At 37.3% G+C, this 21191-nt stretch overlaps 1 protein-coding gene across 1 annotated transcript; it reads right to left on the bottom strand.

Moving 5' to 3' along the window:
• Positions 1–3921: 3921 nt before the first annotated feature.
• LOC132159871 (repulsive guidance molecule B-like) lies at positions 3922–16650 on the bottom strand. Its single transcript, XM_059569506.1, has 5 exons — positions 16553–16650; positions 11289–11326; positions 10477–10625; positions 8060–8571; positions 3922–5352 (listed from the first exon to the last, which is right to left on the bottom strand). The coding sequence occupies exons 1-5, from the start codon at positions 16601–16603 to the stop codon at positions 4663–4665; spliced, it is 1440 nt and encodes a 479-aa protein (XP_059425489.1). The 5' UTR covers positions 16604–16650; the 3' UTR covers positions 3922–4662.
• Between the last annotated feature and the right edge of the window lie 4541 nt (positions 16651–21191).

The raw sequence follows: 21191 nt of genomic DNA, 5'->3' as shown, positions 1-21191 counted from the left end.
GCATGACCAACTGAAATGGACAGTTTTTCTGTTTATTTATTTTTCCTTTTCTTTCTTTTTTGAGACCGAGAAGATATGTCCAAGATAAATGCCTGAGAAACCAAAACATCCTGTTGACATTTCTCAAATACTTGCTGCTTACATTGTTTTACGGTTATGCCTACTCATCTAATGATTTGCTGATTAATTTATGAACATGATTATTTATTTATTTATTCCTGACAACAATCTGTTTATGAATCGCCTATTTATTGGTTATGTTTAGAAAAATGTATGCATCGAAAAGAAATGCTTAATGGGCTTCTCTCTTTCTCTCTCTTTTTTTCAATTTTACAATAAAATTTTAAATTTAAATACGAGGTCTGTTTGTCTTTGGTTCTTATCTTACTCTGTTGAGCCTTAAACATGCAGTGCAAAGTCCAAAGTCCTTTGTTAATTGTTAGATCTTAATCTGAATTTGAACCTGACTGAAAACGAGGCTGTAAGGGATAGACTTAATCTTTACAATGTATTAATTGTATATCCTAAATCACTTAATTTTCACAACTTACAAAACTGTTTTATGGAGTTGTTATCTACTTTGTAATTATCTGAACAGTCCTCTGTCTCTTATATATAGCATTGGATTTATCTAATTAATCGGCTCGTCCTAAATAGTTTTCATATGTAGATGTGGAAAGTCCTCATTCTCAGTGGTTCTCATGCAGTGCTGGTAAGATTCATTCTAGTGAATCAAGTTCATTTTAAGTGGCCTTCTTTATTACTTTTAGCATTTTCATGAATTGGTTCATCCAGAATAGTTCTTCCTGTTTATGTATAGTGTTGGAAAGTGAATCTTCTTCTAGAGAATCAGTTCAATCAGATGTACATTTCTGCAAGTTGGTTCATCCAGAGTGGTTCTTTCATAGTTTTGGAAAGTGAATCTTTATCTAGAGAATCGGATCAATCAGACGTTAATTTCTGTGAATTAGCTAATTCAGAATGGTTCTTCATCACATATAGACTTGGAAAGTGAATTTTCTTCTAGTGAATCAGTTCAATCAGATCGTTTTTGTAAACAGTCCTTCAATGTAAAAAAAATTTCAACTTTATTTGGCAACATGGAAATTATCTATTTTCTTTGAACGTGCACGACTGCAAATTGTTTAGTTGCTTAAGTTAAATAACAAGCAGAACATCAAACTGCGTTAAATAGTACAACTATTTGCGCCACTAACCGGTTTTTACGATTATGTGAATTCAAATAATATGATAAGAAATAACAGTTTGCAATATCCAGCAACAAAACGGACTGTTTTTGTCCTGTACAGTTAAAATATGAGATTGGAAACCTTGCACGTTCAATTTAAGTGGTTTGCGTAATATTTAGGTAATCACTTGTATAAATTAAATGGTTACAGCTTACACTTTACAATTCTAAATAAAATGTAGGTCAAGAACTAAATAGTCCATATGTGAAGCCTTAGACATATGAAATAGTGAATATACAGTTTGTCTGGCAGCTGAAATATGGGAAGACAATAAATGAAGACGTGGTTGAAAAATTACAGTAATGAACTGAGGGAGAGAGAGAGAAAAGAAAGGGGAGAGCCTAAAAAAAGTGGAGGCAGTGGCTCATGAAATAAATTGGCCCAATTACAATAAAGTGTGGCTCTTGGTCAGTGTGCGGGCCGAGCAGTTCATCTTTATTACAATCCGTTAATGAAAATCAATCCTCCTCCTGATAGACTCTTATCTCCATGGCCTCTGAGCGTCTCGCACGCTGGAAGATAATAAATTAGGGTAATATTGCCTTTGATGAGGGAGTGAATTGCAAATTATCATAACTTTCCAAGATTTATGATATAGATGCCTAATTTTCCAGCTTGGTTTTTCCAGGCTTGGAGGTGTAGAGGGGCCATTTGTTAAAAAATTATGTAGTGCAGACTTATTAACAAATATACAACACAAAACCTAAATGCAACGCATTACGTATGCAAGATGCAGGCTTGTAGATCTGAGTGAACAAATGGCCTGTATGAATGTCATATTTTGTCTACATTGTAAAATAGTAAATTAGTTCCTAAAAGCAGTGAAAGATATACACAGAAATAAATCAATATATAACTGCATTTGCAGCCAATTTAACTTAAGAGATGTTTCCAAATGAATTCGCTGCCATTTCAACAATAAAACAAAAGTTAACCTTAAATGATATCAATCGTCAAAGAAATGTTTCATAGGAAGCAAAATAATAAAAAAAGACATGCAAAGTCAATATTTTTCTTTAAAAATAACATTAAATCATGAATTGTGGAAAATTACAATAAGAAGGTGTTTTAATAAAGTTAGTACGGTCGATTTGTATTGTTTTTTTTTTGTTTTGTTTTTTTACTTGAAAGTTACTGTAAATGTTTTAAATGGTTTCCCCAACAAGACATTCATGAAGCCCTGCATGCCACAAACCCAAATTTTCTGATTGGCTGGCCTAAGTGGGTCGATCAAATTCTTATTGGCTGTTTGCAAAGCATTTTATTTCTCAGACACCTTCTTCAGCAATATCCGTCATGAAGTAGCAGCATTTTATGCGAGGTATGCCAAATAAAAGTCACTTACAGCTGTAATCCATCTATCCATTTATAAATCAACATGCGGACATGTCCTGTGCTGTCTATTTATCTTGCCAAATATCCTATAAATGTCAAATTAATTTTTCCACAGTGAATATTAATCACTCTAGGGGCTTATTTCGATTCATTAGCCCAATAATTGCCTTTGTTTATTAGATCAAAGTGAGCAAAGAACAAAGTACATTGTCCTTTTTAATATACATTTGTTTACCTCATCACAATATCTAGAATAAAGAGCATAACCAAATGACTGGAACGCGGGAAGACGGTAGTAAGACAAAAGGCATAAAATGCGATATAAAAACAATAAAACCAGGCGCTGTACTGGAGTAACAGAAGCATCTAGCTGTCAGCAGGTTAACTACAGGCCTGCTCTATACATACCAGATGACTTCTGACAGCTCTTAGCATGAAGAACTTGCCTCTTTTCTTCTCCTCACATCGGACGCTGTTAAGACTGGAGAGTGATGGAGTGCCGAGAGCCGCAAAGTACAAGAGAAGGGCAGCGTCGGAAAATGCTTAGTTTAGCATGATGAATGTGGTTAAACTGACGACATTTTAATCTCGGTCACGTGACCCCGTCATTTCATACCAGCGTCCACCCGAGGCTTTAAGAGTCCTTAACATCACAGAGACAGGAAGAAGCAATGGGCGCACAAATGGCATTGCTGGAAACAAAAGAAAGAAGGGTAAACATCTTTCATACCGGTCCTTGATTTTGTGTTCAGTTTGTGTCGTAAATTGTAAAAAAAAAAAAAAAAAAACTGATAATGGACACTAACAACGTTTACTATTTATACTTAAACTGCTGAATTGATGAAATCATGATTCTGATTGGTTGGCACTTGTTGCAATGCGTCAATTAATTAATTTCTTGATTCTGATTGGTCAATCGAGCCAATCAGGAGTGTGATAACCATCAAAAATCTTTTTTTTTTTTTTTTTTTTTACAATTTTCTATGCTGTTGTCAAGTATCTCGCATTAGTTTGCTGCTTTTTCTTCCATATAACAAGGGTCGAATAATTTTTTTTTTCTATGGCAAGTTATTTATATACTTGGCAAGGAGCCATGTAATAAGTAAGGCACTAATCACCTTGTCAGGTATATTTTGCTATAACAAATGGCTGACTATACATTATCGCTTACATAACTGCAGCTAAAAAGACATTCTGGAATTACCAAGAAGTTTCTGCAACACTTTATTGCTGATGTAAGGAAGAGTGTTTAAAGTCGAGTTATTCAAACTTGTAACTCTATTGCACTCTCTATGGAGTAGAAAGCGTCATAAGTCAGGGAAAAAAGACTGGATAGTCACAACTCTTTTTTTTTTAATATGGAAAACAACAGATTACACAATACAGCAAGTATTAGTTGTCTTATACAAACTAATAAAAAAAATTAACTAGACAAAACTGCTTCAAAACATCACATTTTAAACATTAGCATCTATACACAAGTGAATGTACACATATAAAACACATATATACACTCTTTCAATATATTATTATATAAAGAATTAGATTTAGTTTTCTCCTTAATAAGCAGAGCAGCTTGAAGAAGTCTTGTCCTACCATGACTGTAGCTTAATGTGTGGTTGTATGGACCCAGACCCAAAAACATATGGATAGGTAGCATTTCATGTAGCTGTTGGATCCCGTGTAGATAACATGATTTTCTTATAGTAGAAAGTCTGAAGTGCACCTAAACTTTTGTGATTCAGGAAGATGCGAGGACATCCTATGTGTGTCTTTTACAATAGTTTCATCCAGTAACGTCACGTCTGTAGTAAAGTTTCCATTCTTTGATCGGTGGTAACCTAGAAGATATACAGATAAGCTGCCTTCGTCTTTTCCAGATTCGAGCGATTGCCGATTTCACATTCGGAAAGCCTGGAGTGTTCTGCCATTATCCGTTTGAAGAGTAAAACTCTGCATGTTTAAATGGAACGAGTCTCTCGCTCGCAGACAGTTTGAAGTCAGTTTGATTGTTTTTCCAGGAGGGTGTCATGGCTGGTGGGTATCCATCCTCAAGCTGGCGTCTAGAGCAGTTCCTTCAGTTCAACAGCAGGATGAGAACCAGAGCTGTGAAAACAGAAGGTGTAACTATTGTTCCTCTACTAGACAAGTGTGGAGTCCTGGGTGAGCTTTGTTTCAGAGTGCTTGGTGGAAGTGCCTTCAGGTCCTCCAGGGCACCATACGCAGCCATGGAGAACTCCGGATCTCCTGTCGTGAGAAGATCGAACACGCATGACTGGAAATAAACGTCCTCCACCTGCAGCATCTCGCGACACTTTGTGGTAGCGTGTTCTAACATGTCCACGTGTGCCGAGAGGCCTGGCTGCAGCTCGCCGCCGTCGTCCTCCCCGTACAAGCCGCCCATAAGCCGCGGCGGACGCATGCTCTGCTGCCGGTTGAGCACGTGGGCTTTGATGACCTCATTGCGCGGACAGCCGTGCAGACACAGCTGCAGGCCGCCGTTCTCCTCCGCTAAGTCCTCGGGCATGCGGATGGCGAAAGTCAGGTAGCGGCCGACCTGCCGCACAATGATGGACGTGCCGAGATAGCGAGCGTGGATCTTCACTTGCCGTATACCCAGACCTCCACTACCCTCCACGATCCACAGGCTCTCTGCTTTCCCGCCGCTTCGCGTGCCGTCCTGGAACGCCGACGGCAGGTCCTCGGTGGTGGCCTGGTACACCTTCTGCTCGGTGCAGTCATGGAAGGACTTGAAGATGACGGTTATCTACAGGGAAGATCAAACGGGAAACGGTGAGTAATAGCTCACACTGAAAATCAATACATGAAATTGCTTTCAATTGACTAGAGGATTGTTTCAACATTGTGTTTTTGTGCAGCCTGATTTTTGCTTTGAAAACTATATGTTGAAACATATCTTAACCACCACGGGCCGGTTGCACCAGCTTTACGCAAGTTAAAACTTAGCCTAGTTTTGATGTAAATGGGAACTAAGTTACAACTTGCGCACTACTAAAATTTTTCGTTGCACCATTACACTTAGCTGCAGTGTAACTCTACGTATAAACTAAATATTTACGGATATTTATTTATATTTACTCACACATACATATTAAGAGAGAGAACAATATGTGAATAAATGTATTTAGTTTTTTTTTTGCGTATCTTCAACACCCCATCTATAGCGCGCCTCTGTGCAGGGTTGCCAGGTTTTTTTTTGGTTTTGTTTTTTTTTAAACGCCCATTGCTGCTGAAAACTAGCCCAAAACCTGGCCCAATCGAGTTTTGAAGGGTTTCTTCGTTAAAACAAATTGCGTTCAGGGGGGTAAAATACTCTTTTTTTTTATACTTTTTTTTTTTTTGTCAAAGCTCCCGGATAAAATTTACATCTCAGAGGCTAAATATTGCTTTATTGTTATCGTTTCAACCCGTGGACATGAAAAACAACGGAGGCAACAGTGTTAATGTAGCCCAATTCCGCAGGAAATCCGAAGACTTGGCAACACTGCCTCCCAGTCCGTGTTGCGCATGTCAGATCATATGAAATAATAAATAAATGGCATTTCTCGTTTTTTTCTTTCTTTCAGTATTTATTTTTCCTTATTTATTTCAATAAAAGTTTGTGAATGTTATTTACATATAAAAATAGCTTACATAGACTAATTATTAATGTATGGTTTTTAGTGGAAACTTTTACCGTACGTGAATTTTATAAAATTTATAAAACAGTAATATTTTGTTACACTATTTTAAGGTCTCCTTGTTACAGTGTAATTATATATTTAAGTACTGAGTAATATTAAATAACTACATGCACTTACTATATGGTTAGCATTAGGATTAGGGTTTGGCACAGGGTTACTTGTATGTAATTATGCATAATTTGTTGTTCCTATAATAGTACATATACCGTATGTAACCGGTGTAACAAAGACATTGTTTTAAACACAAAATAATAATAAATGACAAAAGCAAATAGCAAAATTGCTAAAATATTTTAAAATGAAAATGAACACTGTAAATATAAAAACAGCAAATTCAAAGTATAATAAAAACTATAATAGTATATAAATAATAGTAAAATAACAGCTTGAAAGAAGAAAAAATGAATAACAGATGTAACCACATGATGGCAGTAGAGGACCAGAAAAAATAAATAATGGACAACTTTTGGGATCTGCCAGTATCTAAACCAAACTCAATGACTAATCGATGGAACACCCAACTACAGATTTTTATGAAACTCTGATCAAGTCCCGGAGCTGTAAGCCATCAACTGTCAGTAAAATGAGGTCATGTTCTACATGTAAAGCCAAAGACATAACACTGATGCAACGTTTTGTGTCAATTTAGAAACATATCATGAGCTCTTCTTAAGCCAAAGGATGAATTAATGAGTAGTCCTTAAAGATCTTTAAACAATTTTTCTCATGAGCGCTTCTCATGTTAAAGTCAGCGGAGCGGTCCCCTGAAAGTTTATTAAAATGACAAGTTTTATGTTCTCTGGTATTATATTACTTTCCTTCCCTCTTTCGAAAAAAAAAATTAAATTCACAGACATAGTCATTCCCATGTTACAGTCATACTTCATGTCTGTTCACCTTCCAGAAACTAACCGAGCGTAACCAGAGTCTGAATAATTTATTTTCCATTCCATTCCTTTTTGTGTCTCCCCCACTCTTTGTGGAACAGCTGGGGGATTCTATTATAATCTTCTGGTCCTGCATTGTTGCCACGGCTCAACAGTCTAAACCCACGTCCCTTAATAGAAGAGAGAAAGAGAGAAGAAAAAAAAGTCCCCCTAATGACATCATTGTTTGGGCTGACTGTCTGTCTCTCTCAAGCTTTTGGTTTGAATGGTTACTTTGGACTGTGTGAGAACATAAGACATGGCCCATTTTCCCCCCAAATCCTCATAAGATTCAATTACATTTATTTGGTAATCTATTTTGATATTAAATTATGATAAATTAATATACTTCGCCAAACAGGTTTGTATAGTATCAAAGGAAAATGTAATCAAAAATATCCTAATGTTGCCTTACCTATTTGGCTCTCTTTCTTATGAATAGGAGTACTTTTTTTGAGAATTTTTCAACATTTTGTTCATACAAATGAAAGTTAATGGGGTCCAAAACCAACTTACTTTCTTCTGTAAAGTATAGAAAAAAAAGAAAAGAAAAAAAACTTGGTTTTGGACCCCACTGACTGACTGTATGGACAAAAAGCCGAAAGATTCGTCAAAATATCTGAATTTGTGCTCTGCTGAAAAAGTCAGTCAACATGTGGGTGAGTAAACGATTGCTTTTTCACATTTTCAACATTTGCACTGATGACAAGGCTTCAAAATGACATTTTCCCAATTTCATAAAACCACCAGTATCGTGGTTCCTCTGCTTTACTAAAGGGACCAGTACAATTTGGAACAGGTCACACTTCCAGGAAGTTCACAAAAAGCCATTTGCACAACTAACCTTGTTGGTTGCTGTAGCACTAGAGCCTTCAACCACCGGTACGTTTGTGACTTGAACCGAAAGGTATCTGTTGTGGATGAGCGGCCAAGCTCCTTCAACCCTGCATGTCTGGAACTCATCCCGAAAAGTCCGCAAGTGAGGATCGCCAAATAATCCACAATGTCCATACTTCTTCTGCTGAGCCGCCGGGCCAGAGGCGAGCACCCTGCTTTCATAGTTGCAGACGTCCACCACTGGTGGCTTGGAAGTGCTGGGTGCTTTGGCCGATGACGTTGGGCCATCGCTGGAGCAGTTGTGCTGTGCAAAGAGCTCTTTAATACGGAATACAGCGGAGTGGTACACCAAGTCCCCTCTACAGCCATGAGCTGTGCGACGCGTACACAACGAGTAGGCCCTCAGAGCGATGCAGTAGTCCACATCTGGAAGCACCTCCTCCTGCAAGCCTCCGGAGGGTGAGAACGAGGCCACGTACTCCGCATTACATCGTTGAATTCGACATTTCTGGCAGCACACTGGTGAGAATCGAGAAGAATTAGGCATTAATGAGATGCATTTACAACTGTGACAGAATCACTATTTGATGGTTGGTTGGTGATGGAGACGTTCATGATTAAAGTTCTTAGCCTTGGATGGTTTCTGGCTATCAGTCTATAGACTGTTTAACCGCAACACAACTGCTGTTTGACACATTCGCTGGTTACACTCGAGTCAGCAAGGCATCTGAAAAGATAACTACAAGCTGGTGATTGCTATTCCAAACCAAGAAAATATTCCTTGTCTGGATATCCTCTTAGTGTTTTACGGTTATGGTCTAACAAAAGTGTGAAAATAGTTACTGCTTCATTTGCTATGATGACTATCAACTGCAACAATAACAAATGGGATGGAATTTGGCTAGCATTTGTAAAAATATGATACTGCTGCTATGATGTAGTATTTGTTTTCTTACGGGTCTCCACAAATTTTGACCAATGAATTTCCATGACTTCAGAATAGTGTATGAGTAATTGCTAAAAATATTGCACATTAGCATGGAAGCAGCAGTGTTCATGTTAATAGGATGGGATTCATATGTAGCATACTTTAAAAATAACATACTATTTTACATAAACTGTTCCAGAGTAATCGGTATGCATAATTTACAACTTCGTGGAAATGAATGCAATATCTCTGTGATGATCCAGAGTTTTTGACTAGGCCTAGAAGACACATTTCTGAGTCTTCTGTAAGGTGACCATAAAAACATGGTAAAATAGTGGTCTGTCAGTATGCGTTTAGTGATAGGTTATGAAAACATTAATAGTTCTGATCAGCTGGAGTATTTGATTTTGCAATTTTTTTTCACACTGCATGCATATTTAGTGAATTTGTGGGATATCATGCAGAATTATAAACAATTCCTAAACTGAGTTTAAAATGAATTTATATGCAAAGTTGTCTAGTAGTGTAATATTATTTAACTTTATATGGCTATTTTTAAATATTAATTACTACATTGAAACAGTTACTATTCATATTGTTATAGCTAAGGATTTAGTTAACATTAAAGAAAACGTTATCATTCTGTAGGAGGGAAAACACAACAACAACAACAACAACAAAAAAAACATTTTTCAATCGTACTCCGAGCACGCAGCAAAGTAACGTTTTTAGCTAATTTTATACCTGTAACGTTACCAAACCGATTTTTACATCTAGTTCACATTCGCTAACATCTAAAACTTTGTCTAGCGACCCACACACAACAACAACAACAACAACCATCCTGCGCGTGCGTTTCATAGAGGCGTAACGTTAGGCGGCTAAAACACGCAATTTACGCAAAGTTTAAATAACCCATATTTGATCGCTGCTGTTCACAAATGACTATTTATTACTCTTTAATGCCTACTTTCTTCTTCAACACAGTCACGGTCTTTCGAAGTAAACAACTTCAAACGGCGACACGGCGAGAAGCTAGCCAGGTTAGCGAAAGTTTTGCCATAAACTAATAAAATATCAGACTAAACTAAACAATACGCTTAAAGAGCTGTAAATAGTGAGGATTCAAACAACATTTCAGAAGGCAAGTACGTTATAACATTTGGTTATCGCTGCAAACGTTTAAAGAAGTATGGTGGGTTTAAATCTTTTCGCAAACACGGTTCTGATTTGCTAGCGAGTTAGCAGCACAACTCCGGCCTACAGAAGAACTAAATTGGTATCAGTAAAATTGAAAAGTACATTAATATAAGCGATTGTGCAATAGCATTAAGTAGCCCGTTTAAAGTTTTACTGTTATACTGTTTAGATATTTTGATTGAACAACTTATCTTCAAACGATAGTGTAAAGTGTTTTATTGTTTTATTTTTTACCATTAGTTCTCGCTCTGGGATGCATGCACATTAGAGCGATTAATACGAGCAAAACAGTTTACCTGGTCGGAGTAACAGGCACATAGAAACCACTAAAAGACAAATCCAGTCCCAAAGCTGCCGCTTAGCCAGGTTGAGAGTGCCGCTTCTCCCCATGCCAATCCATTCAGTTTGATTGCAGTTCTCCAACTGCTGCTCATCGGCGTTGAGGCTGCGAGAAATCACAACTTTTTCATTCCCTTCCCAGCCACTGACATTCAAACAGGAAAAGTGCTGAAAAGCATCGCATGGGAGGAGCTTCTGTTCGCCAGCCCTTTCTGTGAGAGCTGACAAGTGCTCAGTCACGTCTTTATAAAAGTTATGCAGTGCAAAAGTATGCACATAAAGAATGAACGATTCTGTCTATATAAAATAACGTTTTTAGGTTGCATGAATGTCGTTTTGTTCATTTTTCATTAGAGTCAGTCAGCTATTGTTATATAGTCAGCTATATATATATATATATATATATATATATAATTTTTATTATTATTTATTTATTTATTTATTGTCAGATAAATTAGCCTAAGTGATAAATAAATTGTGCCGAAAACAAACACAAACTGTCATCCATCAATTGCCTCGCTTTGGGCAGCTGGAGTTTGACACAGCTTATTCTAATCTATGTAATAAGCAGAGGGAAGCTAAAGAAATGAAAATAGCTCAGCCTAGCCTGGAGGGTTAAATTTTATGATGGGCTTCAGCATGCTAATCCTACATCCTCCAGTCTAATATCATGGTTTGCTGAACTACTTTGAGCTGGTTTATGGTTTGATCATGTTTGCAGTTGATGCTTTGAAATGCAAGGTCACATTGTGAACAATATATCGCTTACCGTTTGAAAGGATTTTGTGGATCCATTGAGACTGTAGCCTTGGAGTAAACACAAAAAGTACACATTAATGGTCAAATTGTGTCCTTGTGTCATCACACATTGGTTGATCACTTGAAGTTTGATTTAAAATTATATTTAATTCTCCCTCACAACAATATGTGTATTAATATAGTCAATGGTAAAAGTAATTACCTAAATATTACTACTGGAGAGCTGGCTGCCCCCATTAAGTCATTCTTATTTCAGGTCAATAGTGGTATTGATACTACAGAGGCATCATACAGAATCTGGCCACTGAAGCAAATACCTCATTCACTCAGGTGGATGGATCAGTGAGCCCCTTACAAGCACCTCATGCCAGTAGACGACTTGACAAGGCTGATGGGTAGAGAAAGGATTCTTTCTTTCCCCCACGTTTGTGAGCATATTACATTGCATGACCCAGCGAATATACATATTCCTCTGGTCGAAACAAGAAGGGAGCAAGTCAATTACAGAGATGAATCAGGTAAAAAAACAAAAATGAAGAAAAAGACAGAAAGAAAAGTGAGAAAGAGAAGAGAAAGGAACGGAAATGAAGGGATAAGCCAGTACATTTCTTCTGACACTGACTCACTTGTTCTTATACAATAGTGGAATGAGGTCAGTCTGGTAAAATTAGCCATCCGCTTCATGGCAGGACTGAATGCCAGGCCAGTGAGAGGGGACGGAGAGTCTCCATTTGAGAAACCAGAGAAATAAAGAGACTACATTTTTTGACAGAGAGTGAGACGAAGTATTGGGAAGAGAAGAAGGTCATTTGCTAAAAGTCCAGAACTCCTACTTCTACAGAACTCCTTAACACCACGCAAGTTAAGAAAAAGAAGTGAAATGGAATGATATGAACAATTACACCAAGTAAGAGACCAAAAACTTGACCTGAATAGTGGAAATAATGACTGTTTTCGAGCAGGTTTCCTGACGACTCCCCTCATCTGTCGTTGGTTGAACAAACAGCTTGGCGACACCTCAAGCCCATGCCATTTGTTGAGCTGCTGTTGCTGTTGTCAGGCTGGTCGGGATGTTCAAACAATGTTTTTTATAACACCACAGAATGTTTACACTCTTCGGGGCAATGAACTGACAAACTAAAAAGTTAGAAAGTTTTTATCATGCTTCAGCTTCCAGAAAACAATCGTCTGAAGATTTATGCTATAAATTCAAAGGTGGACACGAGTGAGAGACAGAGAAGCAGAGAAGTGACTGAAGGAGAGTAGGAGAGGGAAGAAAAAGAGGAAGAGGAATTGGGTTTCCACTGACTGTATGTCTGGGCAGCTCCATATGGTCCTGATTAAGGTGCTCACTCTGTGGGAGCGGCTCCACACCGCGCTGCTTGTTTTTCTTATTAGGCCCATCACATTTCGGTATGGAGGGCACTGAAATATTGGGCCACTGACAGGTCTTCCCCAGTGGTGTCCAACCAGTGCTGTTATCGGTGACAATTTTTTTTTCACTAATTTAAATAAATATAAAATAGATATATTAGATGAAAAATCTTAAACTCAAAATTTTGAAATGTTGCCTTGGCAGCTAACGGAAATAAAATAAGTTGAACTAAAAAATAAATAAATAAATAAAAATGTTTTAATATAAAAATATTAATAGTATAAAAATATCACTGCTTTTGCTTCTTTACACAGTCTGAACTCCGGGCATCAAGTACTCTAATAACAATATATAATACATGTATAATATTTAGTGCTGTTAAATGATTATTCATGATTAATCGCATCCAAATTAAAAGTTTTTGTTTACATAATATATGTGTGTGTACTGTGTATATATATTACGTTTAAATAAATACACACACATGCTTGTATATATTAAAGAAAAATGTTTATAAATTTAATATATATAATATAAATTATATGAATAAATATATATATATATATATATATATATAAGTAAATACTTGTAAATATTTTCAAAATATATACTGTACTTGTGTGTATTTATATATACATAATAAATATACACAGCACACACATATATTATGTAAACAACTTTTTTTCAATTTAATCATTCGACTGGACTAATAAAATATTGTATAAAATATATCATACAATTTATTGAACATTGTTTTATCTTGTTATATATTATATTAAAATCTATTACATGGTTTGGTTGGACTTGAAGCCTTCGAAACCCCTCCTTAAAATATTAATAATACAATCTATTGCATTTTATATTTAGAATGTTAAAATTTTTTTTTTTTTTTTTTTTTTTTTTTTTTTTTTTTTTTTTTTTTTTACCAGAACAGGTCAGTGAACCACCAGTTGAGAAGCCCCAGTCTAGCCATCCCCAGAAGTTGAGTAAAGAGTCCTTGAGAATCCATGAGAAATGAGGGCCTAAAATGTGTTTACCCACACTACAGAGCTAAAGTCAAACTTTTCTTAGTAGCGCAACTGAGTCAGAGATGAGGGTTTTGCTTCACTGGTGACAGAGACTCAGAGCAATTACCATAGATAACAGGGACAGAAGTGTGTGCCTGTAAGAGGCTGCCACTGATACCATCTCTGCTCAAGGATCCCACTTAACTGCCTTGATTGATGCCCAACTGAACTCTAGGGGGTACAGAAAGAGAAGGTTTTTGTGGGTTTTAAGAGGATTGCTTTCTCCCTGAGAGCTGTTAGGTATTAATATGTAATAATTGCACTTGAAGTGCATTTAACTGCATTGGGAAAAATTGTTGCATTTGGAAAGTGCCTCTGTGATTTGTCATTATTGGCTTAATAGATTTGACAGACTGAAAATATCAGCCATTTACATCTCATTTTAGTTGCTAGCACTGTCTGCTTCCTTCAGGTAGTTTGTCTGCAAACACAAAATCCTTTTTTTTCTTCTTCGCCCCTTAGAGCTGTTTCCTTCTACTCAAGAGATGCTGTTGACATAGTGTCAAGCTCAGTCCTTTTTGAAAAGATAAACACACAAGTAACCTTAGATTCAGGGTCATGGGGTCTTCTAAGTTTGGTGAAGAAAGATAGTGGAAGTAAACAAATGCAGGATGATGAGAAGCCTAAGATCTCCTCTCTAAGAAAGGCTAAGCTTAAGCAAAGGCAAGCTGTGGGATCAACGTTGAGCTGTTGCCATCCGTACCTGACAATAGGTGAATTCAAGAGACTTTGTTGAACTTTAGGCTTCCGATTAACAGGAGCATAAACAGCGTAAAACATTGCAAGGTGACTCCACTCAAGATGTTTATTCTAACTCAAATAAGATTTGGTGTAAGTTCAAGGAACTTACTTGTAGGTGTGGTCTGGTATGCATCCTATTTGTGGAGAGTTTTTGATGGTATAGTTTAAGTCTCTCCATTTAAAGAAAATGTCCATGAAATAAAAGAAAATATAAACCCCACTGACTTTCATTGTATGGACAAAACAAAGACTCTTTTTGCTTGTTCCAAAGAAGAAAGATTGTCATGTTTGGAACAACATTTTTGGGTGAACTATATTGTATCTAAAAGTAGAATGCATGGATTTTCTACAAATCAATTTCCTTCAATCAGCTTTTCAAAGGTTTTCTCAAAATAAAAAAGTGTGAGAGTAGACGTTTAACCAAATTAAAAGGAAAGCTGTCAAATATGTCAAGAGTTCCTTGTTTTGTGCAAAGTATTTTTGAATCTGATTGAGGAAATTTGCATGCTTGCATTTTTCAATCCGATTGAAATTAAATTCGGATTAACGTTATATTGGAGTCTATGTAATTTATTGTAATTTACCGTTTTCAAATGACATGTGAACTGAAAAAAAAAATGCTAAAAGTAGAAACAATGTCCCAAAATTTGATGCAGCTGGAATTACACCAAAAAACGGTGCATGTAGTCATTTTCAAACATGGTTGCTGAAGTACGCAGCACAGTAACTGATGTGAGAATGGAAGAATGCGAGAGAGAAGCATTGAAATCTCCTAAAGTTCTCCCGCTCTCTCTCCCTCCCACAACAACACCTGCAGAGGCTCTCATTTCAAACCTCTCAGCTGTGGGAGCATTCTGTGACCAAATAAATCTGTGGAATCAAACGTGACTCGCGCTCCCAGACCTCCAAGTCCAGCCAGTCCGAGCTCAAGCCATGGGAACAAAATACGTTCAATAGAGTGCAACAAAGCCCTCATCACCCCGAGTTTATTAGTCATCTTTTGAGAATTTTGCTCTCTGCCAATGATTTTTCAGTGGTCTGAAGTGCCAGAGTTTTTACACCCTGAACAGCATCATCTCATTGGATGGCAGCTGTGTCCCTCCTCCACTCACAAAGTTTGAAAATGGACAGATTGCTCTTCCGTTACCTAAAACTGTAGACTTGCATTTCACCCAAAAAATAATTTACCCATGTCTTTTCAAAAACTTTATGCCTTTCTTCTTTCGGACTTCAAAAAGTGGTACAACTCTATATTCCAAATCTCTGGTGGATACATGAGAATCAACATTTCCAAATATTTTCGATCAAAATTGAAGAGTTTGAGAGTAGATGTTTAACCAAATTAAAAGCAAAGCTGTCAAATATGTCAAAAGAGTTGCTTGTTTTGTGCAGTGTTTTTGAAACTGATTGAGGAAATAGTCATTTTAAGGCATTTACATGCTTAATTTCTTCAATCCTATTGAAATTTAATTCAGATAAAGGTGTTTATATGAAGGATTTTCAATATATCAATCCAATTACTAATATATGTTTTGGGTGCATGTAAATAGTAAATAGTGAATCATAAGAATCAGAATGAAATTTAAGTAGTTATTCACTGTTAAAGGTCTCAGCCATTGGGCTGTGAGCAGTTGTGATTTGTCCTGTTCTATAAATCAGTAAATGTTTGGTTCTAAGATCACAGGAATTAACAGCAGGCCATATTTCTAACATATTTTCAGACAAATATTGAGACAAATGAGTTAGTTGTAGTTGAATGAACATCTCATAAGTATAGCATAAACTCCAAAAAACAGATGCCAAAGAAACTCCATTGTCTAAATATTGGCATCTTTCTGATTCCTCTGCAATGAATCAAAACTGACTCTACTCTTCTACGTACATTCAAAATGTGTTATTTTCTAAACTCAAAACTGCATAATAGAGAAATTTAAGGATTAAAACCACAAAACAGCACCAGCCAAACCAGCTTTACTGTAGTACTTTTAACAACCGAGAGTTCACTTTAAGGGTCGGTAAGTATCAAATGACATGAGTAATGGCATTGCTATAGTCCCTAAGCGAACAGCAGAAAGATGAAATGGAACTTACCTCTGATTTTTGTGACTGATGGGCATGTGGCATGGATGTGCGAAAGACCATTTCACTGAGAGAAGTCTGTTAACCCCTGTTCCCTAGCTGTCTCTACCAGACAACTGTGTCCAGCTTTGCTTGACAAAGAGAGATAGCTGTGAATTAAAGCACATGACAACAGCTGTCTTTTTAAAGAATCGGCACTTTGATTAGGGTCGGTTTGTAGTTAAGCAATGTTCGCTAATTCCTACATATCGGAGAAGGGCGGGTAGGAAAAAAAGTGGAAAAATCCCGAACACACTAGCATGCACACACACATATACACAATTATACACATTCAAGGGATTTGACAGCATATGTCGTGTTTGGCCAGCGTCCCATATTCTACAATGGTCATCCACACGGAGTGGTCTGTAATAAGACCAGAATCTTACAGGAAATGTATAGCGGCTCCAAAAACTATATGGACATTTAAGTCACAAAAGGGATCTGCAAACAAATAATGACTTTTTTTCCCCCCCAGAACTAAATGTATCAGTCGTTATTTTATAAAGTTTCTCTAAAGTTTATGGAGCGTAACCACAGATGTAGTTCATCACATTAATTATGAACATGTTCTGCTAATGTTTGACAACCTGAAAGATTCCAAATGCTTTTTGATGCAATATTTGGTTGTATTAGTTTATTTTTTTTTATATTATGTAACAGTTTATACAGTACAGATTTTGTCAAACTGGTTTCACGGAAATAAACAGGAAAATAACAATGTTAATGTTAAGTTATTCAGTTCATTGTCGGTTCAGTTCATTTCAACATAAAGTAGTAAGAAAAGCTATATTGTAAAAAAAATTATAATAATGATTGTCTTGATGTTTTGTTATATAGGAAAGACATTAACACATTTTTAACCCTGGTTTAAGTGTCAAAATACATTTTGGGGTCTATTAAAGTTTTGTTTTAGATTACTCATTGAATTATTTATTTTTTTCCTACTTATTTCTCAAATGTAAATATTGCTAAAAAATATCTGATTAATCAAAGTTTGTATAATATATATATATATATATATATATATATATATATATATATATGCAATGTGTTACTATAAACGTGTAGTTTGTAGTAAAACTGCATCACTATTTTTAACTTTGCAGAACTTTTAAAAGGTTTTAATTTGTCCAGATTCTTTTATTATATATATTTGCACAAGCAGCTGTTCAAACAGACAGCTGCTGAGGCCATTCATTCAAATGGCAGTGATTACAAATCATGCCAGTGTTGTCTTTGAGTTCTTTGAGTTGATCCATTGCTATTTCAACAAGTAATCCTTGGTCTCATGCACGTTCCTGTGCACAAAAACAGACTCAAGCTCTCTTATCCATCGATGAATCCAATGACCAACTTTGACGCATTTTATAGCAAGAATGCATTACATTATACAGAACAAAGGGGCCTATACTGCAGCATAGTGGCACCATAAAATTTGAGATTCTATTGTATGGAGAAGCTTCTAGGAGCCACATAATCTCTCACTCGCTACACATTTTTTCCATATCGCTCTGTATGAGAAGAATCCACCCGACCAAAGCCTCTGTGGCGACAGCAAGCGCTTTCATGACAGTCTCCACGCGGGCATGCCTACGCGCAATAACGGAAAAGCTTTCACGTAAAGCGTAACACATGCACATACATCAGCACAAACATATGCATTCGTACACATGCACATCCAACTTGCCCCCAGCTGTTCCTCGCCCTCACTGCATGCAGCAGGTGTAGGGTGGACCTTGAGGGACAGGGTGGGAGTGGGCATGGCTTTTTCGGAGAACAGAATTGCTATTGTTATACCCATGCGCTCTGTCCCACGATGTGACTGGAAACTTGTATCATGTTCATTCTGCTTTGTGTAAGGCTAGGGCACAGCTGCAGAGCAAAGCGTTCATAACAATTCTAGTTAATGCCTTATATGTCTCTTCTGGCTTGTAAACCCCCCCTGAGGCCCGTCCAGCAGTTTTGTGCTTCATGTCTTTTCGGTGCTGGTTGAATTCTGCGCTTTTAAGTTTATTAATGCAGAACAATTCACGCCCCCCAGCATGATTTCCAAAGTTTATCAGTTGGATTTTGCAACAGTATGATCATTTCATCATGGCTTCCGTAGATATGGCCTCTCATTAAATGGAAAGTGATCAAAACGGTGCTCTATCTATCTATCTATCTATCTATCTATCTATCTATCTATCTATCTATCTATCTATCTATCTATCTATCTATCTATCTATCTATCTATCTATCTATCTATCTATCTATCCATCCATCCATCCATCCATCCATCCATCCATCCATCCATCCAGAAACTTCATTGAAATGCAATGTTGAGAGATATTTAATGGCTAATCTGCTTTATTCTACAGGAAACCATATAAAACACCCCCCCCCCCCCCCCCGCCAAAAAAAAAGAAAAACAAAAAAAAAGAAAATCTGATCTAAATGCTTGGGCAACAAAGCAAGGGCCAAAGGCATTAATGTCTAGTTACTGTGTGTAGAAGAAACCCAACTGCATGTTAACAAAAACACAAAGGGACAGTCCAAACTGAAGCAGATGTGATAGGTTTCAGGACGGCTGGGAAAACGGACCCCGCCGCACCTGTTAATATTTAAAAACAATGGAAGTGCAAAAATTAGGGAAAACAGAGCAGTGGTGACATCATGTTTTTTTTTTTAAACGGGCTCAGTCAGGAGGGGGTTGTTGGTGGGGTCTGTTAGGGGGTCAGCTGGTTCCAGGGCAGGAAACGCTCAGGAACTCAGCAGCTATGTTCGAAAGATTTAGCTAAACAATGTGAAGTGAGAAGAGCCTCTCAGGCTGAGGTAGGTTTTATATTAATGGTTTATTATCTTATACGAAATCCATATTAATTAATTGTAATCATTTATCAACAAGTAGTATAAGTACCACCATATAAGTTGCAGTGGTTTGGTGGTTTTTCAGTTACTTCAGTCTATTAAACTTAAACTGTCTCTATGGAAACTTTAGAAAAACCCTACGAAACCACTATTAAGCCTCTTTGTTTAATTCGAACTGCACTTAAAAAGTCATTATCTATGCATAAGGGAAGTTCTCTTTTAAAAGCAACAGTATATGAGCTGTAGGAGTGCAGAAAATTAAGCAAACTAGCACATTCGGTAAAGCCTAATACGCAATGGGCCATGCAATGCATTCGGAGCCCCCCATGGTGCTTTTGAAGTAGGCAACTAATCAGTTGTGTATGGGCTCCGCGCAAGAAAATTTATCTTTTTATCTGCTTCGTTTACAGCTGCCAGATTCGGAGACCCTTTGAAATGTGCAGCAGTGTCACGGTGCTTCATTCATCTCTCAAGTTCTCAATTAAAACCCACTGCTTGCAAGCTGAGAAGAACGTAGAGGAATGCTCAATGTGGAACATCTGCAAACATCACATCGACGAGGCGCGAAACCCCCCCCCCCCCCCACCTCAAAATGGTGAGAAAACGGAGAGCATCTTCTTTCTTCTCTCGAGGGTAGGGGAGTGGGGTGGGGGGAGTATGGCAATGAGCTGTGGAGGAAGGTGGGGTTAAGGGGGGCTTCTCCAGAGGAGCCGAGATCACAACCAGATGTGCCAAGTGCGTCTAAACAGGAATGAGTGCATGTCTGCAATTTTCAGCAATTTGTCAGATTTAAGGGTTCACCCCCAATACCACCTGATAGACAAATAAAATCCTCCCCACGCACATGCAATAATTCGAAACACGCCGGCACCCCCCGGAGAGCCAATCTGCAGCCCAGTTGCTCATTCGGTGACAAGACAAGGCCCTGAAGTAAATCATTCAGTCTGCGTAATCTGAAACAAAGTCAAAAATGTTCATCAGCGTTTCCCTCGGCCTGCGTCCCAGCGGAGTGGAGATGTTGAAATCCGTACAGTCTTCACACGCTTTAAATCTATCACACGGCACATTTGCGAAAAAAAAAGAAGCCTTGAACCAAACAAACATTTGAATAAATAAACATGAGCGACAGCTAGTTAATCCCTCTAGTGGCACGTCGTAAATCCAGCCTCCAATTTTTGGCCTTGAAAGGATTTTTGCCACACACACTCACTATTCCAATGCTTATATAATCACTCCACAAAGTTATTTTTAAGAAATATAGCTGTAGTCTATAATAATGCTCACACAGTCAGGTGAATAAGCAAAATATGTTTTCCTTTCTGTGTGTGAGCTTCTTTTTAAGGACACTGCAAACTTGGTTAAAAGAATGTCACAAAAAGATCTGTTTAGCACGATGTCTGAGCTGCTCTTTTCCATTCAATGAATGTGAATGGGGTCCAGAAGCTGGACAGCTAAGAAAAAAAAAAGAAAGAAATGTATTGTAAAAGTAGTCCATACAATTTATACACTAGATTTCTTTAGCTTTTGGTGAAAAGAGTGAAATTCAAATATATATATCGAGGGAAAAGTAATAGTTCAAAGTGAATAAGTATTCTAAAGTGTTACCGAAAACGTTTGTCAAAACACCTCCAAGGTCAATGTCGCAAGGTTTCAACTGTGCTTCACTTTGGTTAAAGTGTGCTATAAATGCAGTTTGAATATGCATACGAAATGTAGTTTCTGTTTAAGGCTGATAATGCAAATTCCTATGCTCTACACC

The sequence above is a fragment of the Carassius carassius genome, chromosome 16 (genome assembly GCF_963082965.1).
Source record: "Carassius carassius chromosome 16, fCarCar2.1, whole genome shotgun sequence".
Taxonomy (NCBI): domain Eukaryota; kingdom Metazoa; phylum Chordata; class Actinopteri; order Cypriniformes; family Cyprinidae; genus Carassius; species Carassius carassius.
Note: the sequence above shows the minus strand (reverse complement) of the source record. Positions and strands in the feature narration are given on the sequence as shown.